Source organism: Acartia tonsa, chromosome 11, assembly GCF_053477335.1.
Source record: "Acartia tonsa isolate MP-2025a chromosome 11, ASM5347733v1, whole genome shotgun sequence".
Taxonomy (NCBI): Eukaryota; Metazoa; Arthropoda; class Copepoda; order Calanoida; family Acartiidae; genus Acartia; species Acartia tonsa.
In genome coordinates, this window is record NC_137270.1 from 26,953,717 (window position 1) to 26,973,974 (window position 20,258).

Genomic DNA, 20,258 nt, shown 5'->3' on the forward strand with positions numbered 1-20,258 from the left:
CAGACTAACAAAACTAGTTTTAATATTTTTTATATTCGTAGAAAACGGGATATAACACGATACGATACATGATTTTATGTATGTCATAGAACCGGTTCTAATCCAGCGGATATTAATCGGTTTCGAAGCCATAAATGATACTAGAATGTAAATACAATACACGAATCACATCAAATTTGGACGGAATTATCAAGTGCAGGTACATGTTGTTCATTTATATGTTTTTTTGTGCAATTGTAAAAAATAAAAGTAATAGGATGTCTATCTATCTGTCTGTCTCGATGTTCGTAGCAAAGGATCTCTAAAACCGCTGAACTGATATGGCGCTTATTTACAATTAAGATTCTCATAGGTCAAGGGAAGGATTAAAGCTAAATTTGGGGAAGGGTACAACCCCCTTCAAAAGAAAAAAAAGGAGGACAATTTAACTGACGGACAGACAGAAAACAAATTATAGAATAGGTTCTCTACTGAAAAAACTACTATTAGAACATGACTGATAATAAAAATCATAATATTTGAATCTATTACTTTTTGGTTCTTTTACTTATTACTTGATATGCATAAGTTAAATCATAAGGTACATACAGTTTTCTTTAAAATATACCTAATGTGCATTGAAAAACTTACAAAAACATCACAGACATTAAACATTATATTAAACACAATATCTCTTTATACTTATACTGAGATCATTAATTAAAGTTGGAATCTAGTGCAGTTCACGGTAAAATGATTCTGGCGACGATTATATCCAAAAATCTATGAACTCTAAAGGCTGCTAGCGGCCACAGGGCATGTTATGACCGCACATCGTTATATGGCTTTAGAAGGCCCATAGATACTCTGCAATACCTAGTCAAGATCCATTTTTGGATAATCGTTACCAGAAATATTTTACCGTAAACTGCGATAGATCCAAAGTTTCCTTTTAACAAGATAAAAAAATTTATCTTAATTGATAGATATTAAGTACATTTAATATAAAAAGTTCTATTTTAAATCCTTCATTAAAGATTTGAATTTATCAAACTGATCCTACAGAGTGCCTGTCGAGCTCTGAACTCCAACCCCCTATTTTTAAAATTAATGAAAATAAGGTAGTTTTTTGTAGTCCAAATTTCTAGCCCATTCTGCGTGCCCTATTTACCCAATATAACCTAACCCATACTGAAGAAATAAATAACCAAACATAAGACTAACTAATAAGGGGTAATTTTCAATTTATTTAAAAATAAGGCACTTTCATACCCTGATTTTTATTCATTTTGTTGTTCTTACTCTTGTAATATTTTAAAGAAATATTCTACTTCAAGTTTCCCATCTTCAGGTAAATCTGTACAATGAACACCACAGTCAGCTCCACACTTGCCATACCTACAACAATAAATGTACAAATATAGATCAATAACCAGACAACTACCTGGATCAACCTGTTAGGGACCTTTTTCGTCTGCTAACAAATTGCTTTCTACTCTTTTGTAGCGACTTGCATGTGTTAATATCCTCGATGCTACTGTTTGATTTTCAAAGAATTTTTTTCTGTGTGTATTTTTTTCCAGGTGCAAGTTCTCTTTGGATGATGAAGGTTTCCTCACCCCAATAAATTATAAACCCTCCCTTGATCTATAAGAAGCTTTAATATAAATAATATCGGTTAAGCGGTTGGTGAGATCCTTCCTTTACAATGAGGCATATAATAAGACCAGGGAAGGTTTTCTTCTAACTATTTAAAGGTAGAGTATCACCACCCTCCAAAGAGAAAACAATAGAATGACTACCTGGCTCTTAATGAACTTGGTCTGAGTTTCCTGGCAATCTCTGGATCCCTAGGACCAGCAAACTCCCGGAACTAGTGTAAAACATTGTTCATTATGTGACAATGGCGTTAAGGGAAATATTTATCTTTTCTTCCTAATAAGAGTTTGAAAAAAAAAATTGAAATCAATTATAAATACAATAAGTTAACTGAAACATAATATTTAAATAATGCAAGGTTTAGAACCATTAAAGTCAAGGTAGAAAACTGTCTATAGAAACACCAAAGAAAAAGTTTTTTCAGTATGGATCAGAACCGGTTCTAATCAAGAGGATAGTGATCAGTTTCAAAGCTATACTGTAAACAATTACAGTTTAGTATTAGATATATACTTACAGAAGACAGTAAGACGGTAGTACAGCAATGCTAGACTTTTTAGAACTACTTTTGCCCGGATTGTTTTGTTTGGTAATTTTTACAAATCAAAATAATACCACTTGGATGTTGCACCAGATTTTTATGTACTCTGATAAAGTGATGCTTTACCCCCTTCCCTCCTACTGGACGAACAAACTGACCAATAAATGAGGTCCATATTAGCAAGCTAAAATGGATGACAAATTTCCCCCAGTCAATATTTTTATCCATTTTTGTACATGAAATAATGAATAATGCCTGTTGAACAATATTATTTGCATCATGTCTCTCACCACCATTAGCGTTTCCATTTAGGTTATCCATACTTGAGTTCAAACTTATTTCTATAAAAAAAAATTGGATCTACTGCAGTTCACGGTAAAATATTGCTGGTAACAAATATTGCCAAAAATCTATGAATTTTAAAGGCTGCTAGCTGCCAAACGGCTGAACGTACAGATCATGCCCGCACACTGTTTTAAGCGGCATAAGAAGGCCTACAAATAATCTAGAATAGCCATAAACGAATAATGCATAATTATCTCGCAGTGCAGAGAAATGCGCGAAAAAGGCCTATTTTACGCGTTTTTTCTTCAGTGAAGCTTTCCCTGTGCATCATTGGATCTTGGCTATTCCAGATTATTTGTAGGCCTTTTTATACCGCTTAAAATGGTGTGCGGGTATGATCTGTACGTTCAGCCGTTTGGCAGCTAGCAGCCTTTAAAATTCACAGATTTTTGGCAATATTCGTTACCAGCAATATTTTACCGTATACTGCAGTAGATCCAAAAAATTAATTGACAATTTGATATTTTCCCTCAAAATGCCTTGTGAAGCACAAAACCCCCTCTCCTATTCGAAATTAATTAAAAGGAGAGGGTGGTAATTTTTCGTTTTTCATTACTTTAGGTTAGATTAGTTTCGGATACATTAGGTACTGGACAACCCCCCTCCTCCCCGGGGTTAGTCCCTCCTTAATTTCAATTAATTTCAAAGAAAAGAGGGGTGATTCAATACTCGACAGGCACTTTGAGGTAAATCACCAATTTTTTTTTTTTCAAAGGTAACCGCATTTAAGAGTTTTAATTTTCATATCTTTTAGTCTACCCATAATTCATCATTTCTTAATATTCTTAGAATGTGTGCAAGAGGTAAAGTTTATGACAAGTGTATTTCTAATTTCTATAACATAACAAGCTAGGCTACTTAAGAACAGATATCTACCTCAGGAAGGAAGGGGACATTCGGATATTCCAATAGTCCCCAAAGTGTTATAATAACGATTTCTAATTCGTTTGATCGACAAAATTGGGGAAATTTAAGGGGGGGGGGAAGTTCTGTCACTTTTGCGTAAACAGTGATTATAGGCTTTGTCTTTGGACTGAGAGGATAGGTTATTAGGGATAAAATCATTCTTATATGATGAATTTCCCCTAGATTTAAGATTTTTTGGATAGGCCTACAGGTTCTGGAGCTCCAGGCCTCCAGGTTGTCTCTCTACAGGGTAAAAATGAAAAAAAAAATTTTTTTTTTACAGAATTAGATGTCAGCTTATGAGACAAAATATGTATGTTTTTTCTTCAAATATGTGTATAACAATCAAAAAGAAGTATAATTTGTTTTATAAGTTAACTTCTAACTCTTCAAAAAAAAAAATCTTATTGTTAATTTTTACCTGTACAGAGACCACCTGGAGGCCTGGAGCTCCGGAACCTGGAGGCCTATCCAAAAAATCTTAAATCTGGGGGAAATTCATCATATAAGAATGATTTTATCCCTAATAACCTATCCTCTCAGTCCAAAGACAAAGCCTATAATCACTGTTTACGCAAAAGTGTCAGAACTTCCCCCCCCCCCCTTGGTTGGTTAAGTAAGATGAGTGTCTAAACGTTTCAACCAACAATTGCAATCCACAGATGGTGTATTAACATTGGGGTTTTACGTCAATTTATTGGCCATTGTCTCATCCTTTTAGATCCCTGTACCTACCTAGTGCAAAACACATTCCGCTGCTGAGGCCCTTTACCATATCACTGTAGTTCTCTAGAACATTCTAAATAAGGAACATTTAAGATTAATTTTTGCTAAACCAGTTTTATTTAGAAACCACTATACTACTTCAAAACACAGGACTACTTCTTTTTAATGGGACTATCTATAATACAAAGTAGTAAGATGTTTCTCTGTCTGTCTGAAGCTTAAGATCTCAGTAATCACTGAACCGATTGGACTCTACTCTTCAGGGAATATACCTACTGGTCCTGTGATGGTTTTCAGCTATTTTCTTGGGGGGTGGGATACCCCCAACCACCCCCTACCCCCCCAAAAAAAAAAATTTCTTTTTAAAACTAAAAGCGGAAAGCTGTTTATAATACGATGTGATAAATAACTATTAAATTACTTCTAAACCGATAAAAAATAAGCTTAACATCATTAAAGACCAAAATTTTAGTAGTTCTTGGGACAATTCAAAAGGCGAGAAAACACGAAGAATTTTTGTTTTGATTGGTGAACTAGGTACCTTATAAATCTCGAAAAATTCGTCAGCTTTTCCAAAATCCAGGTGAAATGATTGGAGGGCTGAGATATGGAAACCCGCCTCCAAAATATTTTCTATTATTTGTCCGGCCAACCTGAAAGTAATATAATGTTGAATTGTTTTTATTATCCATGGAAATTAAGGGATCAGACAATGGACATTAATTGACATCCCTAATACTGATAATCAAAATTACCACTTCTGAAGATTGAAATATTAAACTTTGATTGGTGTATTATCATTGGAGATTTACAATGAACATCAATTTATCGGCAATTGTCTTATCCCTTTAGATCCCTGGATAACAAGAATAGAGCTCTTTCCAAAACCCTCACTTGACAACATATGATTTTACATGAAAACACAAAATGGATAACTTCTAAACTCAAAAAAACTTTTTGGAAACCATTGTTTTAGATATCTTAATTAGATTATTTTTTTAATTATTGGAAGAAGAAGTTAAAACTATATGCCTTTATCAAAAGGCATGAAAAGCACAAATTAATGAGATGGACTTTACCTGTCTTTAACGGCATGAGGTAGAATAACACAACAGGTTGAATTTATCAGGGAGGCACAGCTTCTTGGACTATAAAGAAATTGATATCAATGTTATTAAAATAAAAATTCACAGATTCCGTATTAAAATAGGGAGAATAGAACAAATAAAATAGCCTAAAACCATCCAAAGACTTTTAATTAGAAATAAAATAGCTTTGTAAACGTGAAGCTCCCCTGACTTTTAAAAAAAACTCAATTTGATTAGCGATTTACGAGATCTTGACTAACAAAAAACCTAACTACCTCAAAGGTATTTCAAAAGGAGAATACTGTGAACTTACTTTAGAAACGGGTTATCATGAGGTTTTGTTGGGAAAAACAGATTAATCTCTCTTTCTGCCCGAGGTATAGAGCCAGAACAAAAAACACCTCGCAATCTAAAACAAAATTTTAAAACAAGGATGACAACTCAATAAGCAGCGAAGCACAAAACAGACAAAGGTAGCTGAAATCGAATTTTAGTGTAAAATTATGTTTAAAAAAGAAGTATGGATAAAATATGAAAAGCAAAAGCAGAGATGGCATTTAAAAGACTTTTAGAAACGCTTCGCTTCTTATAAAATAGACAGATTGTTACCTATCATTGACAGGGCTGTCATCACTTATTTCATCTTCTAACGATTCTATTTGTCCATCTTCGTAATTGTTGGTTTGTTTGTGAGCATTAGCTGATAAATTATTGATTCCTGACCAGATATTCAAAGTTTACTTTCAAAGGGGTAGTTACATGAAATGCATTTAAACTTGAATTTAGTGAACTGTAAATTTTTTCCTGTTCAATGGTTTAAACTACATTTATAGGGCATATATTTGAAATGATTTCAATTTTCTACCATGTAGTTTTAAAAATATTGAGACTTGAAAATCGTATTCTTAATATATATAAGCAATTTTTATAGCTGTCTTTCTCACAAAAACAGTATGATGACTAATTTAGAGGTGTCTAATTGTTTTTAATACAAATTTATATATAATATATTTGATGGTATACTTGTAACTAATGCTTGAAGTCATTTTTCTAAAATGCACTTCATGCAACTATCCCTTTTGTCTTTCTTTTCATCTTTTTTAGTAAATCAATTAGAAAGAAATCATCTCCATTAAAAAGTTCATTATTTATGTATCTCTGATTCCAAAAGGTTTAAATAAAAGTGGCTTGAAACCATCACAATGCAAGGCTCGAATTTTAAAATAACATCCGAAAACTATAATATTCCAGATCTGAAATTGAGAACTAAATCAGTTCAGTAATTAGCTAGGTAGATCCTAACAGACAAACAAAAAACCTTACTACTTTATATAGTACGATTTTAAAAGCTTTGATCATTCCTGCGGATACTTCCTTCCAGGTATTAACAGAGTTCTCACCAACAATTACTAAAAAAATAGAGAAGTTAAAAGCAGGGATCTAAAGGGATAAGACAATGGCCGATAAATTAATGTAAATCTCCTATGATAATAAACAAATTACCCCTTTTATTGATTACAATTAGTGGTTGAAACGTTAGGACACTGAACTTTATGAACCAACCAATCAAAATTCAATAAAAGACCTCAAAGTTATCAAACCAACCAATAATGAAAAGTTATTATAAAACTTTGGGGACTAATGTAACAAACAGCCCATTGTCCCCTTCCTTCCTGAGTTAAAAGTTTCCCGCATGTTTAAGCGATAAATGAATCAAAGTTGCTTCCCTATTTTTTTACCTCTATCAAACAAGGCCAACTTGTAAGGGTGTCACGCGAAGCTTTTAAGACTTATCATCAAACAAAGTTTGGTAATTGGATTTATTTAAGTTGTGTGTTGGAACTCAGGGAGTAAGGGAGGGGACAATGGGCAGTTAATTCAATTTTATAGTTGTGACCCTTTAAGGTTGAAAACCCAGATATTTCCAGATAAAACAAGTATTTGCAATATAGCAACCTTTAGTGGAAATTTTTGACTTTTTGAATTGTTTTTAATTCGAAATGCACCATCCTTAAACTGATGCTTTACTACAAGCCTTTGATTCTAGAGATCAAAACCCTTGTTTACAATTCATTTCCATAATTGTTATTATCTGAACTTCGGAAAATTAAGGAAACATACCATTTTACTTTTACAACATCTTTTACCCAAATTTTTTTTTTGTATTTATTAAAAAGCATAGACATGAAAAAGCCTTTAAATAATTATATTACAAAACTTACTAAAACAATTACCTTCCTACAGAACTTTTAACTCAAGTTATTTCATTTAACGAAATAAAAATGAGATACCTTGCGTCAAAATTTCATACTACATAAATAAAATAGTTGAGAACATAAGTACATCTCTTAATTTTAAAGATCTTAAGGTTTAAGTAACATATCTTAGGATAACTGGTAGCTGCGCTCCTAGCATCCAGGACAGAAAAATAAAATAACACCATCTTGAGATTTTAATGATAAACAAACCTTGAACAACTCGGGACTTCGTGAATTTTCCTTAAAATTTTGAAATTAATCGGATCATTAATTACAGAAATATTAAGCAAAAGACAAAAAACTTTTGCCTTTACATTAAATCAATAAGAAACATCTAACATGTCTAAAGTAACGAAAAGAGCTAACCGTTACGGACGTACAAATGTGCGGGATCTAATTATAGGAAGGCTTTGCTCGTAATAACTAATAATCTTAATATAATTTCTTTCTACAACGCACTAATCGGAATGAATTTACATTAAACAAGAATTAGATATAAAAAATGTAATGATTCAATTTACAAAATAATTTTCAAAATCAAAATATTCTGTCTGCTTGTTATTGTTTATCTTTTTGTTGACGCGCTAGTTTGCCGCGAGATTATGCATGATTTTGCGTGACGTCATTCATAATTGGTCCCCAAGATTGGTTAGAAACTGCTAAATTCTTGCATGTTCCCTTTAAGCCAGTCCCCAAAGTCTGAGACTCCTAAAAATTGAATATTCGATCCATTGTCCCCTCCCTTACTCCCTGGTTGGAACTCTATACTATTAACTTTATTGCTGTGTTTAGTGGTCAAACTGGATATATCATCAAGGGTTACCTCCCCTTTGTACTGTCAATACACACACACATCCAATTGGTTCAGTTTTTTGAACAGCAGTGAAGGAAGTAACATTAATGTGATTAAATAGTTAATATTACTTGATATTTATTTATGTTTTAATGTTCTTAAATCTATGATAAATTTAATATTTTTCTTTCATTAATTCTCTATAATAAGTTAATTTTATTAATGCAAGCTGTTTACTTTCAGATATATTGCATTACTTTTTTATGCACAATCTTAGAATAAAATCTCATACTAAAATCATAGAGTAAAACTTTAATTAAACCATAGATTAAAAACTTGTTTATGTTAATCAAAGGCCAGTGATCGGATGTATACTGTAAATAATGTACTACAACCTATTTTCAATAAATTAATGCTCTAGATTTGTTTTATTCTATAAGTGTAGCATAATGGTACACATGTATTTAATATCTCAATTTAATCGCACTGTAAGGATTTGAAGTGAAAACTTTATAGCTTGGTATTGTCCTTACATTTAAAAGTAGATGTATTTTTGTCATCAAAACTGTGAATTTGACAGCATACTTGAATTTCATGGGTGTGAACTTGACAGTAAAACTGTGTTTATGACAGCGGAAAGGTGTAATTTTGACAGTGGATAAAAAAATATTGCCAAAGAATACAGCTAAAAACGAAATTGACAAAAACACACCCAATATTTGTCAAAAACACAGTGGCTGTACTTTTACTAGTGGTAAAAGTGACAGCATCCCGTTTCGTATTGTCCGTACTTTGGAATGGACAACTAACAATGTCCCTTAATCATGAATTACAATATCTCAGGAAAATTTTATGTACATCCCCAATGATGATAAACAAAATTATTTCTTCTATAAATTAAAATCTTTGGTTGAAAAGTTTAGTTATTGCTAGTTTGACCAACAAATAAAGATTATGGCCAATGAATGAGACAGCGTTTGTAATGTATACAACTTTGGGTACCAGTATATTTCACATTCTCATGATGTCACCTCCATTCCTGATCTTACCTAAAGCTAATGAAGGACCACTTGTGAGAGCACTAACTTGTTCCTGAAAGTTATCTGATCCTCTGCAATCTTCTAGTAATGCCTCAGCAGCGCTTCCTAATATTAGAACAGTAATTCATAGCATCGTGTTATAGACAGCTTTCCACGGATAGTAAAATAAAAAAAATAAGTTTTGTTAGTCCCAGACCCGATGCGATACATGATTTTTCAGTATGGCTTAGAACCGGTTCTAATTCGGCTGATATTAATCGTTTTAGAGCTTCGCTTTTATGGATGGTGTCATCCTTGTTAAAAGCGAAGCTTTTCTATAATTAGGGTCGGTCCGTCCGTCCGTCACGGATAGCTTTTTTCGCTAATTTAGGCATGTTAGAATTGTCCTATTGATTTCAAACTTTGCATGGTGATTCCTGTAGTAGTTAGGTACGATTTAGAAAGCGTAGCAACTCTATAATCATTACCAGAATGTCCGTACGTCCATTTTAAACATGTTGATTTTTTTACTTTTTTAACAACAAATTTTTATGTGATCTAATTATCCGATTGATCTGATTTTTGGTATACTGATTCCTGGGACAACAAAGTACAATATTATAAGCGAAGCAACTCTCTAATCAAGTCCTAAAAATGTAAGTATGTCCATAAACATTATTCAGTAACAAGCAGTTTTTCAACAATTTTACTTTCAATTTTGCTTTGACATTTATACATTTATATTCTGATTAGTGATGGCAATCCGTCGAATTTTTGGACCGGATTCGGATTCCGGATTCTTAAAAGAATCCGTCAAAAAAAGTGGCGGATTCCTTGCGGATTCCGGATTCTTATTTTTGACGGATTCCGGATTCGGATTCTGGATTCTAGCAGTATTTTAAAAGGCTTTTTTTAAAAATTTAAAAAATTCAGTGCTACATACAGTGTGGCCACAACCAAAAAAATACTGATACTGAAGAAAAAAAAGGAAATACTGAAAATACTGAATCCTAAAATAAGAAAAAATACTGAAATACTGAACAAAAAAATACAAGTATTTTTTTATATGATTCTTCATTTCAAAATGTCATATATCACAGCTTTATTATTAGGGGGATATTTTAAAGATCTTTTAATTTTGCCTCTTAGATTTTCTTACACCAATTAGGCAGAAAATGACTGATAAATATTTTAAATTACAAAACTTAAATACTTTTTAGTTGAGTTAAGAGCATGCTAAAAAACTTTACCTTCAATAATCATGCAAAGTACTCACCTTAGATTATTCATTCTATTAATAGACAAAAACAAGGATGACAACATCCATAAGTAGCGAAGCACAAAAAATCGTGGATGGGAATGTACAAGTAGATTTAAAGTGTATTTTTAAAAATCAAGAACAGATTTACCGGAGAAAATAAACACGAAACCTTGTTTTATTTTGTAAGATCATATATTATTAAAAATTAATGTTCTTGGTGTTCTCTATAATTCACTTCCGAGAATCGAACCAGATTTTGAAAAATTTTATATGTAATGATGATAATCTTTGCCTTCAAAAAGCGATAGTTGAAAAAAAAACTCAAGACGCTAATTTTAGCATACCAATTAAGAATCCGGAATCCGCTAATAAAAAACGGATTCCGGATCCGGATTCGGATTCCAAAATTTGCCCAAAAATTGGGCGGATTCCGGATCCCGGATTCCGGATTGCCAACCCTAGCAGAATTATTCAGTTCTGACACTATACAAGTGTTAGTGTCCGTTTGTCCTACCGTTTCAGTGCTTCGCTTTTATGGATGTTGTCATCCTTGTTTTAATAGAAATAACAACACTTTCTAATTTTCATCTTTGGATATCATTATTTTTCAGGAAACAAGCCAACAAGCGAAATAAATATAAAATAATATTAGGGGGGCAGATAAAAAGGTCGTTAATTCTACTAGTGTTGCCCCCCCCCCCCCCAACCAACCAACGACAGCTAAAATTCACGTGATTTTTTTCCGAATTGATTTCGTTGTTGGTATAAGTTAAGGGGGGGGGAAGTTTTGACACTTTCGCTTACTCCGTGATTATTGGGCTAGGTATTAAAGTTAGACTATAGGTTATTTGGGATAAAAGTTTACTTTTGGTTAGTACTTCACGGATTTTAAATCATTTTTTGGATAACCCCACCCCCTAGCCCCCCGGGGCTCAAAATCCCCCTAAAAATGAACCTAACCTTAATTTTCTCAGGAACCATTTGACCAAAAGAGATGATTTCTTAAACTTAAGCTTTTATGCTTATAAACTAACTTCTGATTTAGAAGTCACCCCCCTGCCACCAACCCCTAGCCCTCCGGGGCTCAAAAAACCCTAAAAATGAACCTAACCTTAATTTTCTCAGGAACCATTTGACCAACAGAGATGATTTCTTAAACTTAAGCTTTTATGCTTATAAACTAACTTCTAGTTTAGAAGTCACCCCCCTGCCGCCAACCCCTAGCCCTCCGGGGCTCAAAAAAAACCCTAAAAATGAACCTAACCTTAATTTTCTCAGGAACCATTTGACCAACAGAGATGATTTCTTAAACTTAAGCTTTTATGCTTATAAACTAACTTCTAGTTTAGAAGTCAGCCCCCTGCCACCAACCCCTAGCCCTCCGGGGCTCAAAAAAACCTAAAAATGAACCTAACCTTAATTTTCTCAGGAACCATTTGACCAACAGAGATGATTTCTTAAACTTATGCTTTTATGCTTATAAATTGAGTTGAAGTTAAGAAGTCACCCCCTTGCCGCCAACCCATAGCCCCCCGGGGCTCAAAAAACCCTAAAAATGAACCTAACCTTAATTTTCTCAGGAACTATTTGTCCAATAGAGATGATTTCTTAAACTTAAGCTTTTATGCTTATGAACTAAGTTTAAATTTAGAAATAGCCCCCCTGCCGCCAACCCCTGCCCCCCGAGGCTCAAAAAAAAACCAAAAATGAACCTAACTTTAAATAAAATTTCTTATTTGAAGAGTTAGAGGTACACTTATTAAACCAAATATGCTTCTTTTTGGAAGTTATTGACATATCTGCTGAACAAAAATATAATCGGCCTCCAGGTTCAGGTGCTGCAGGCCTCCAGGTCCACTCAGGAGACAGGTAAAAATTTAAATTTCTTATTTGAAGGTTTAGAGGTACACTTATTAAACCAAATATGCATCTTTTTGGATTTTATTGACATATCTGCTGAAAAAATTAGAATCGGCCTCCAGGTTCAGGTGCTGCAGGCCTCAAGGTCCACTCTCGACAGGTGAAAATTAAAATTTCTTATTTAAAGAGTTAGAGGTACACAGGGTTGTCGAATTGGGCACTTTTTTTGATATTGGGCGGCCCAATTGCCCAAAAGGGTTTTAGGCGCCCAAAAGTGGTTTTGGGCACCCTTTTTGGGCAAATGCCGTAAAACGCATATAAAAAGGATATAAAATAGCCTAAAACCATACCTTGACTTATTATTAGAAATAAAATAGCCTAAAACCATCTCAGGACCTATAAAGGCTCCACTGGAAAGGAGAACCATATCGGTTCAGCAGATACAAAAAAGCTTACTAATTTATATAGTTAACTAGCGGGTACGCCCCTAGAGGTCTCTAGGGGCACTTGAGGAGGGGAGAGTCAAATTTGAAAATCCAATTATTATACGAGATTTAAAAAGAAAAAGAAAAAAAAAATTTTGGGGGGGGGGAATAATTTTTTTTTTTTTTGGGGGGGAGGGGGTGGGTTTCTTCCCCCCATTTTTAGTTTTAGTTTAAAAAAAATTTTAAAAAGTTTTTGGGGGAGAGTAATTTTTTTCTAGGGGTGATTTCTCTAAGGAGAGTGGTGATACCCTCCCCCAAAATAGTTATAAACCTTCCCAGAACCTATGAGAAGCTACTCTGTTAAGGAGTACCTGATCGGTTCAGCGTTTAGCGAGATCCTTTGGTACAAACACACAGACACACATCCTGTTACTTTAGTATAAGTATATCACCCAAAAAATAGGCCCGCCCCCCCCCTCTTTTTTAACCCCCTCCCCTTTTTCTCTCCCCCTAAAAGAGGGGTGCCCAAAACTGCCCAAAAGGACCTTATATTGGGCGGCCCAAAACCGCCCGCCCAAAACTGCCCGCCCGAAAGCGCCCGCCCAAAATGACAACCCTGGAGGTACACCTATTAAACCAAATATGCTTCTTTTTGAATGTTATTGACATATCTGCTGAAAAAATTAGAATCGGCCTCCAGGTTCAGGTGAATATCTAAAATGGTTAGTTTGGAATTTAGAGGAAAGGTATTTAAAAAGAATAAGGTTAAAGTAAATAATATAGTCAAATTTATTGTTTAAGGCTTCAATATGTGTTCCCGACAGGCTCCAGGGGCCTGCTCAACAGGTAAAAATCCTTATGTGTAATGTTTGAATAAAGATGAAAGGTTACTAAATAGAAATAAAAAATATGTACAACAAGAAACTTAATCAAGGTATAAAAAATCTAAAGTTATCCTATATGATAGCTACTTATTTCCAGTGAGCAATATTGTCGCCATTTTAGAACTCTGAAAAAAATACCTTTCAGATTAAATTATTTGTTAAAAAATACAAAAAATACAACTTACTTAGGGTGGGTCGATTTTGGAATTTCACATTAGTAGACATTGGCAAGGGTTACTAGGCCAATATAAAACCCTGTGAAACTTGAAAGAGGTTTTTAAATCCAAAAACAACGGGCGTACGGAGGGTATAAAATGTGCCCGATATGGAGATATGTCAATAACATCCAAAAAGATGCATATTTGGTTTAATAAGTTTACCTCTAATTCTTCAAAAAAGAAATTTTAATTTTTACCCCTCTCCAGAGTGGACCTGGAGGCCTGCAGCACCTGAACCTGGAGGCCGATTCTAATTTTTTCAGCAGATATGTCAATAACATCCAAAAAGATGCATATTTGGTTTAATAAATGTACCTCTAAACCATCAAATAAGAAATTTAAATTAAGGTTAGGTTCATTTTTAGGGTTTTTTTGAGCCCCGGTGGGCTAGGGGTTGGTTGCAGGGGGCTGACTTGTAAACTAGAAGTTAGTTTATAAGCATAAAAGCTTAAGTTTAAGAAATCATCTCTGTTGGTCAAATGGTTCCTGAGAAAATTAAGGTTAGGTTCATTTTTAGGCTTTTTTTGAGCCCCGGAGGGCTAGGGGTTGGCGGCAGGGGGGTGACTTCTAAACTAGAAGTTAGTTTATAAGCATAAAAGCTTAGGTTTAAGAAATCATCTCTCTTGGTCAAATGGTTCCTGAGAAAATTAAGGTTAGGTTCATTTTTAGGTTTTTTTTGAGCCCCGGAGGGCTAGGGGTTGGTGGCAGGGGGGTGACTTCTAAATCAGAAGTTAGTTTATAAGCATAAAAGCTTAAGTTTAAGAAATCATCTCTGTTGGTCAAATGGTTCCTGAGAAAATTAAGGTTAGGTTCATTTTTAGGGTTTTTTTGAGCCCCGGAGGGCTAGGGGTTGGCGGCAGGGGGGTGACTTCTAAACTAGAAGTTAGTTTATAAGCATAAAAGCTTAGGTTTAAGAAATCATCTCTCTTGGTCAAATGGTTCCTGAGAAAATTAAGGTTAGGTTCATTTTTAGGTTTTTTTTTAGCCCCGGAGGGCTAGAGGTTGTTGGCAGGGGGGTGACTTCTAAATCAGAAGTTAGTTTATAAGCATAAAAGCTTAAGTTTAAGAAATCATCTCTTTTGGTCAAATGGTTCCTGAGAAAATTAAGGTTAGGTTCATTTTTAGGGGGATTTTGAGCCCCGGGGGGCTAGGGGGTGGGGTTATCCAAAAAATGATTAAAAATCCGTGAAGTACTAACCAAAAGTAAACTTTTATCCCAAATAACCTATAGTCTAACTTTAATACCTAGCCCAATAATCACGGAGTAAGCGAAAGTGTCAAAACTTCCCCCCCCCCCCCCCCCCCCTTATTTTTACCTGTAAGATGTATTTGTTTTATTTTTCCAATGGTGAGTCCTGCTGAATAGATGTCTTGAATTATCATGCCCATCTCACTACAAAATATGTTATTAATACAGGGGTATATATTTTTCAACCAAGTTGTTTTTACTTCCCTTACCCCCTTCTACATTACTTCCCTCAATATTTATCATGGTAAGAGAGGGGAAAAATATTTTCAAAACTCTTTATTTAAATTATCCCCCTTCAGACATATTCTTTTAGTTTTTTTCAACAAGAAGGGGAGAAAAATGGAAAAAAATGTTTTCAGTTCTCTTTAATTTTTACATCCCCCCCCCCCCCCCCCCCCCAACTACATATTTTTTCTCCCCCCCCCCCCCTTTAGAAGGTTTAAATTTGCAGAATATTTACCCCTGATATTAAGATACCTCATATGACCAGGTTTGATGAGACCAAACGTAGATTCTTGAACATGTTTCTCCTTTTCTTTGGTAAATTCATCAGCATAACCGGTTACTTTTAGCTGTCTAAAACAAGAAGAGTGAAACAGTGATGTACACTTAGTGCAAGAACCTAAACTTCAATAGGATACAGAAATATACGACAGCTATAGCATATTTTACTTCACTTCCCATAAAAAAAAACATGCACAAGAAGCAAAGAGAACGGCTTTGAATTACTCTCTACCGCCTAATGCTTTTAGCCTAATTTTTTTTAAATCAAAAAAAAATATACCACAATTTTTTTAAATAGACCGACACACGTACAACCTAATACTTTGGTAGATCCTCTACATGTAGACTATATTTTGGGAAGATACTTTTACTAAATAAATAAATGCGAAAGCCACCTCCAACCCTCCCCCCCCCCCTCCAAAAAAAAATAAACTTTTGTTTGTGTTACCTTGATAAGAGAGTAATCGTGTTCCCAATAAATAAATCAGACTCCTAAAATATATTAATTCAATAAATATTGTACAATAATAGATTTTTAAAAATTTTATACAAAAGTCAAAGCAATTCTAAGACAATTCAAGTAATAAATGCTTTAGTTGAACGAAATGCATTTAAACTTGAACAGGGGTGTATATTCTGCACAAGATTTATTTTTTTTTCCCTGCTACAAAATTTTTTATTTTTTTCCCCCCCTAGATTTTTCTTAAAAAGTAGGGGGGAAAATAGAAAAATATTTAAAGAACTCTATATTTTATTTATTTTATCCCTCCTACCACACACTTTTTTATATTTTTTTAACCAAGGAGGGGGGCGAAATGGAAAAAATGTTTTCAGTTTTCTTAATTTTTACATTTTTTTTCCCTCCAACCACTTATTTTTTATTCCCCCCCCCCCCCCTGAGCCGGGGATCCCATGCAGAATATACACCCCTGAACTTGAATTTAGTGAACTGCATAATTTACCTGTTTAGTGGCTAAAACTACATCTATAGGGCATATATTTGAAAGAATTTCAATTTTCTACCACGTAATTTTAAAAATATCAAGACTTGAAAATCGAATTTTTGTAATATATGCATTTCATATATCTGGCGGGCCTGTTTTCACAAACTCAGCATGACGACTAATTTAGCGATGTCTAATTGTTTGTTATTTATTGTAATACAAAATTATACATGTTTGATGATATACTTGAAACTTATGCTTGAAATAATCTTTCTGAAATGCACTTCAGGTAGGTACCAAATGAAATATAATATGAAAAAATACCGTAATATCAGTTGTTTTTAGTTTTCGTAGGAAAAGCTTTTTGTTTCTAATCTCATGCATTTCAACACTGCTTTCACTAAACAGAAAAAAATATTAATATTAAGCTTAAGCTTAAGTCCTAGGGGTAGATGGTTCAAGTGTATCAAAGTAGGACACCTACCAAACTCAGGTTAGAGTTAGGTAAGGTAAGAGTAAGCTCTTGTTGCAGGGTGTATATTCTGCATAGGATCGGCAGCAAAAGGCTAGGGGAAGAGAAAAAATTTAAAATATATGGGAAAGGGAAAAATGAAAAAAAAAATAAAGAGAGGGTACCTAATGAAAATATTTTTTTTCACATTTTTCCCCCCTCCTTGGGAAAAAACCCCCAGAAAAATACGTGGGAGGGTTAAAGAAATAAAACATTTTGCAGCAGGGGAAAAGATTAATACACCCCTGTCTTGTTGGGAAATTTTTAGTGAATATTTCCTGTACGTCATGCTTTAACAGACATAAAAACTTATTTTATATATTGCATAATCAATAATCATATTCTCACTCTTTGTATTTATTCTTAATGACAATAAACTGCTCTTTAACTCATTTTGATCGTCCATGATTGTTTTGTGTTTCGCTACTTATGGATGTTATCATCCTTGTTTTAATGTAAATATGTACTTATTGTACCTAGGCCAAAAGAAGAGGTTAAAAGTTCTGTCCATAGATGATAGTTCATCAAACCAGGTAACAATGTAGCTATACAACGGTTCACTTGTTCTTTTAATATTTATGAAGACTATTTGTCATGAAGGCAGGGATCCAGGGGTGTATATTCTGCACAAGATTCATTTTTTCCCGTGCTAAAAGAATTTCATTTACCCGCCCCCCCTCCCCACCCCATTTGGAAAAAATGGAAAAACGTTTTCAATACTCATTATTTTATTAATTTTTTTTAACCCTAACTACCTACATATTTTAATATATGAAATAAAGGAAAAAATGTTTCAGGACTCATTTTTTTCATTTTTCCTCCTCCCACATATTTTTCTTTCATGTTACAAGAAATATTTCTAAAAAAGTTGGAATCTAATGGAGTTCAATTTGCATAAAGTGAGCAAAGTAACCTTAAATATGTAATGTACCACTTAACAATAAACTTACCCAATTGCCTCTTGGATCTCATAGCTATTTTTTCTAGATATGATGTAGTATTGCGTTAATAAATCAAAATACATGATTCTCATTAACGGGTTTAATCATTTTAGTCATCATGGACATGATAAGTACTTTTAAGACGAAACATTTGATGAATTAGCATTTTAAGTTCGTTCATTAAACTATTGAAATGAAGGGGGTTGACTTTTTGCAAGAAGCGTCACAAAATAATACTATAATAGCTACTCTACAAAACAAGGATGATAATATCCATAAAACCGAAGATCTAATATCCTATGGTAGACTAATAAACATTAACACTTGTAGAGTGCCAGAATGAACAAAATTGTTTATCTATTGTAGAACGATATCTTCTGTCTGTTTGTACCGAAGGATCTCGCTAACCGCTGAACCGATCGGTTCTGTTTTACAAAAAAAAATCTTTCAAAACTAAAATTAAAATAGTGGGGTCAAAAAAAAAAAAAATTAAAATACGAAAAATTAGGTTGGTCAAACCTCTTGGGCCAAAGCCGCTAGTTACTATATCCTATTATATAAAGTAATAAGCTTTTTTGTCTTTAGACTTTAGCAAAGGATCTCGCTAACCGTTGAGCTGATATAATTCTCTTTTACACTGAAACCTCTTACAGGTCCTAAGATGATTTTAGGCTATTTTACTTTTTTAATAAGTCTGGGTATGTATGATTTTATGCTATTTTTCTGCCTTTCCATATCTCTTCGAATATAGAGCCCCGAGATGCCAGAGGAGCAGCCGCTAGTATAGTTACGAATTGATTAAATACAGGATACTTTTTAAAAGACATGCATTTTTAGGTCCTCATTGAAGAGATTCTGCCTATTGGTCCTTAGAGACCTAACACAAAAAATCTAGTGAATAGAGGATGGTTTTAAAAGAAGCTTAAAGGGTAGTTGCACGAAAGGCATTTAAACTTGAATTTAGTGAACTACATGTTTTTTCCTGTTTAATGGTTAAAACTACGTCTATAGGGCATATATTTGAAAGAATTTCCATTTTCTACCATGTAGTTTTAAAAATATCAAGACTTGAAAATCATATTCTTATGATATATACAACTTATATGGCTGTCTTATTTCAACAAAAACAGCATGCCGACTGTTTTAGTGGTTCTTAATTGTTTATATTTATAATACAAAATTACATATGTATGATAGACAGTATTCCAGGGGTGTATATTCTGCATGGGATCCCCGGCTCAGGGGGGGGGGGGGGGGAATAAAAAATAAGTGGTTGGAGGGAAAAAAAAATGTAAAAATTAAGAAAACTGAAAACATTTTTTCCATTTCGCCCCCCTCCTTGGTTAAAAAAAAACTAAAAATATGTTTGGTAGGAGGGATAAAATAAATAAAATATAGAGTTCTTTAAATATTTTTCTATTTCCCCCCCCTACTTTTTAAGAAAAATCTAGGGGGGAAAAAAAATATAAAAATTTGTAGCAGGGGAAAAAAAATAAATCTTGTGCAGAATATACACCCCTGCAGTATTCTTGGAACATATGCTTGCAATCATTTTTCGGAAATGCATTTCATGCAACTATCCCTTTCATCATGTTTTAAATGAACATAAGGACTATATTGGTAGGATTGTAGTTGATACAACTTTATAATTCACACAGAACTATTACGTAAATCAACAATATCTAAAGTTTCAAATCGATACAACAATTCCAACATGCCTAAATTAGCGAAGAGGGCCCTCCATTACGAACGGAATAACCCATACAGAAAAGCTTCGCTTTTTTAAAGAGTCCAGTAAATTCCTGGGATCAAAAGGGAGAAGACAATGGCTGTAAATCCCCAATGAAGACACACAAAATTACCCCTTATGAAGTTTAAACTTGGTAGTTAAAATGTTTAAACACTACTTAATAACCCGGCCAATCAAAATTCCGTATAAATCCTCAATGTTGTTGATCCAACGATTAAGAATACGTTATAATAAAACTTTGGGAACTAGTGTAATAACCAGCCCATTGTCCCCTCTCTATCTGAGTAAATCCTACAAGTGGACAAAACAAGAACAAGTGAATGCCTAAGTTTCTCGTCATTTTTCATTCTATCTCTAAAAACTAAATTATATCTGAAACACAGAAGAAAATCAAGTT

General features: G+C 33.7%; 1 protein-coding gene across 7 annotated transcripts; it reads right to left on the reverse strand.

Annotated features, from left to right (window-relative positions):
- Positions 1 to 492: 492 nt before the first annotated feature.
- Positions 493 to 20,230, reverse strand: nmdyn-D7 (nucleoside diphosphate kinase homolog 7). Of its 7 annotated transcripts, none has more exons than XR_013884205.1 (18): positions 20,186 to 20,230; positions 17,647 to 17,715; positions 16,984 to 17,059; positions 16,164 to 16,207; positions 15,689 to 15,787; positions 15,279 to 15,355; positions 9,345 to 9,440; positions 6,602 to 6,653; positions 5,854 to 5,958; positions 5,558 to 5,653; positions 5,236 to 5,304; positions 4,698 to 4,809; positions 4,166 to 4,229; positions 2,435 to 2,520; positions 1,782 to 1,852; positions 1,252 to 1,377; positions 902 to 1,038; positions 493 to 712 (listed from the first exon to the last, which is right to left on the reverse strand). XR_013884205.1 is itself a non-coding variant. In XM_080177572.1 (17 exons), exons 1-16 carry the CDS (start codon positions 20,206 to 20,208, stop codon positions 1,278 to 1,280), a joined length of 1,239 nt encoding a protein of 412 aa, XP_080033698.1. In that variant the 5' UTR covers positions 20,209 to 20,230; the 3' UTR covers positions 493 to 680; positions 1,252 to 1,277. The 7 variants fall into 7 exon arrangements, 3 of the variants coding, with proteins under 3 accessions (XP_080033698.1, XP_080033697.1, XP_080033696.1); XR_013884204.1 differs by having other exon boundaries at positions 902 to 1,059; XR_013884203.1 differs by having other exon boundaries at positions 902 to 1,064.
- Between the last annotated feature and the right edge of the window lie 28 nt (positions 20,231 to 20,258).